The 2,719-nt window shown below is 40.3% G+C and overlaps 1 protein-coding gene across 1 annotated transcript; it reads left to right on the top strand.

The window, feature by feature from the left end:
• The first annotated feature begins 2,187 nt into the window (after positions 1-2,187).
• Positions 2,188-2,719, top strand: LOC124651559 (small polypeptide DEVIL 11-like). The gene has a single exon (XM_047190624.1). The coding sequence runs from the start codon at positions 2,256-2,258 to the stop codon at positions 2,487-2,489; it is 234 nt and encodes a 77-aa protein (XP_047046580.1). The 5' UTR covers positions 2,188-2,255; the 3' UTR covers positions 2,490-2,719.

The following is a 2,719-nucleotide window of genomic DNA, read 5'->3' as shown; positions in this document are numbered from 1 at the left end:
ATAGTAGTATCATATCAATCCTATTAACATGTCGATCGATGTCATATTTCTTTATTGTTCGAATTTCAAATAATTATTTTAATAAACCAAAGTAATGTTGTAATAATAATCTTGAATAAATAAATAAACATTTACTTTATAATTTGTATTATTTTTAATTATTTTCATTTTTTTAATTTTTAATTTTTTTTGCCAAACCTAAAACCTAAAAATTTGAAAATCTTATAATTTGCTAAAAGTAATAGCAATCTTTATGCAGTATGCAATTATTAATTTTAATTTTAAAAATAAAAAAATATAAAATCCCTAAATTTTCGGAAAAAAACTAAAATCTTCCTGCTTTCATATTTTCATTTGGAATTTTCAAAATCTAAAAATTAGCTAACCGGGTAAACCCGGGTGAATTCGGATGTAATTTTTTCCCACGATGATTTTGATATATTATACGTTTTTTTTCGACGTCGTATGCAAAAGTTAATGTGGTTTTACCATTTTTCAAACATTTTTTGCAATAAATGTGAAAATTCAAATTTGTTAATTTTTCCTAATAGTAGGTTGCATAACATACATGAATCTCAAAAGATTTTATTTTTTTGAATAATCTATCATTTTCTTTTCTATTTTAAAGTGTTAAAAAATGTTACGAACCGGTGCAAAAGAGTTCGTGGCTGACACCAACTCTTTTGCACCGGTTCGTGTTACGAACCGGTGCAAAAGGTCCCGCACAAACCGGTGCTAATGCCCCCTGGACGTGCAGACCGCACGAACCGGTGCTAATGACCTCTTTAGCACCGGTTCGTGCCAAATCGAGGTGCAAAAGCACTTTCGAGGACAGGATAAAAGCCCTTGTTTCTACTAGTGGCTCTTGTTTCCTCTCTTGCGAAAATCTGCATGCGTGGGCATATGAACCGGCCGGCCGGCCGGCGCCGAGATACAGACGACCAGCATGAGCTCTTGCTCGCTCGTTACGGGATGGTATAATCAGCTAACAGGCGGATGGGTAGCTCATTCCTAATTAATTAATTAGTTTGGGAAATAATCAGTTGCATCTATCAAGGAATCACTCACCCTCTCTTCAGCCATCGATGGCGCGGCGCGGCGCGGCGCGGCGTGGACAATTTCTGAGTTCCTGTGAAAAAGATGATGACAGATTTTGGGAAGAAGATGATGATTTTGGAATATTCCGTTTTTCAGTTTTAGTTTACAGTGGTCCGTTGTGCGCCGCAGTTTTGCGACCCGTAAACACGTTTTCGAAAGACCGAACTTGAATTTTTGGGTTTACATTTTTATGGGCTGTGCTAGAGATGCTCTAAGAGTAGTTCTATCATGCCCACGAAACTCGGACTTTGGATCTTGGGCTAAACATAACTCTTTTTGAAACTATTCAAAAATAAAATTTTGATGTTTCAAAAACTTTGACCAAAAAAATCTCAATTCGAAATCCCTACATTTTGAGGTGCACAAAAATGTCAAAATATGACATCAAAAGCGTGCAAATATTCAGTCCTCCAAATTTTGTCAGATTTTCTCATTTTTGTTCATTTTGGGTTAAGATTTTGTGAGCTAGAGTGCAAAATTATCTACATCTATATTTTTCAGATTTCTTTAAAACTTTGAAATTATATTTTTGAATTTTTGAAAAAAATCGAGATCTGTATAGCTCGAGATCTAAAGTGAATTTTCGGTACTCCTACACTTATCTCATGTAACAAACCAGAATATTCCACATGGCTATTTTAGTAGGTTTGGGCGGCATCACCCTCATGGTCCTGAAAAATCTGCATCACAACTACTTCAGCATGGGCGGGCCCTCGGGGACGATGGTCCTTCCTGCTCAGCATTGCTGTTGAAGTTTTGCCGGTTCAGCACGTTGCTCCAATTCAGAGGTCCTGAGAAATGCGCATCACACCTACTTGAGCATGGACGCGCCGAAAGAGACGGCCATTGTCCCCCAGGGGACACACTCCCATATATTATTAGCGTGTGCTTGGAAAAAGATGCCCTACCAAACAGACATAATCTAGTCTTGGTTAAGCTAATCTAATCAACCTTCTATCCTATCAGATCCAACCTCTGAGACACACATCAGTACATCACATATAAGCTCTCCATTGGATTGGCATTTGGGAACTATAAATACTAGCACCCCGAAGCCTCACATCCATATCCCCATCGACCAAAGCAAAAAAAAGAGGACTCAAAACACATTGCAGATAAAGTTTCAGAAATCAGAAGAAAGAAACAGGGAAGATATCATGGAGATGTGCCTGGATGATAAGTGGAAGCTGTCCAAGAAGGGGAGCCGGAGGTTGGCGGCGGTGATGCCGGCGGCACCCACCACCAGCAGTGCCGTGAGCCCCAAGGGCCGGATGTCAAGGGGCTCGGGCAGGTCGGTGCCGGGGCGGCTGGCGAGCCTGGCCAAGGAGCAGAGGGCCAGGTTCTACATCATGCGCCGGTGTGTCACCATGCTCGTGTGCTGGCGCGACTAGCCAACCCAGCCCCGGGTCAGAGACAGAGGTAGAAGAAACTAAGAGATGTGCCTGAATTTCCATGGTCATCCTTAGTTTGGTAGATAGATATCGTAGACGATACCATGTGTCACAACAGAGCAGCTGCCACTGATGTATTATCATCCTTGGTTTGGTAATTACTGTCACAGCCACTGTGTGGCACTGATCCATACATGGATATATGAAAATGTTGCAATTAGCTTTCGCTT

The sequence above is a fragment of the Lolium rigidum genome, chromosome 5, assembly GCF_022539505.1.
Source record: "Lolium rigidum isolate FL_2022 chromosome 5, APGP_CSIRO_Lrig_0.1, whole genome shotgun sequence".
NCBI classification, from domain to species: Eukaryota; Viridiplantae; Streptophyta; class Magnoliopsida; order Poales; family Poaceae; genus Lolium; species Lolium rigidum.
Note: the sequence above shows the minus strand (reverse complement) of the source record. Positions and strands in the feature narration are given on the sequence as shown.

Coding starts and splice junctions, on each gene's coding strand:
- LOC124651559 (XM_047190624.1), top strand. CDS start 2,256: ATGGAGATGTGCCTGGATGATAAGTGGAAGCTGTCCAAGAAGGGGAGC.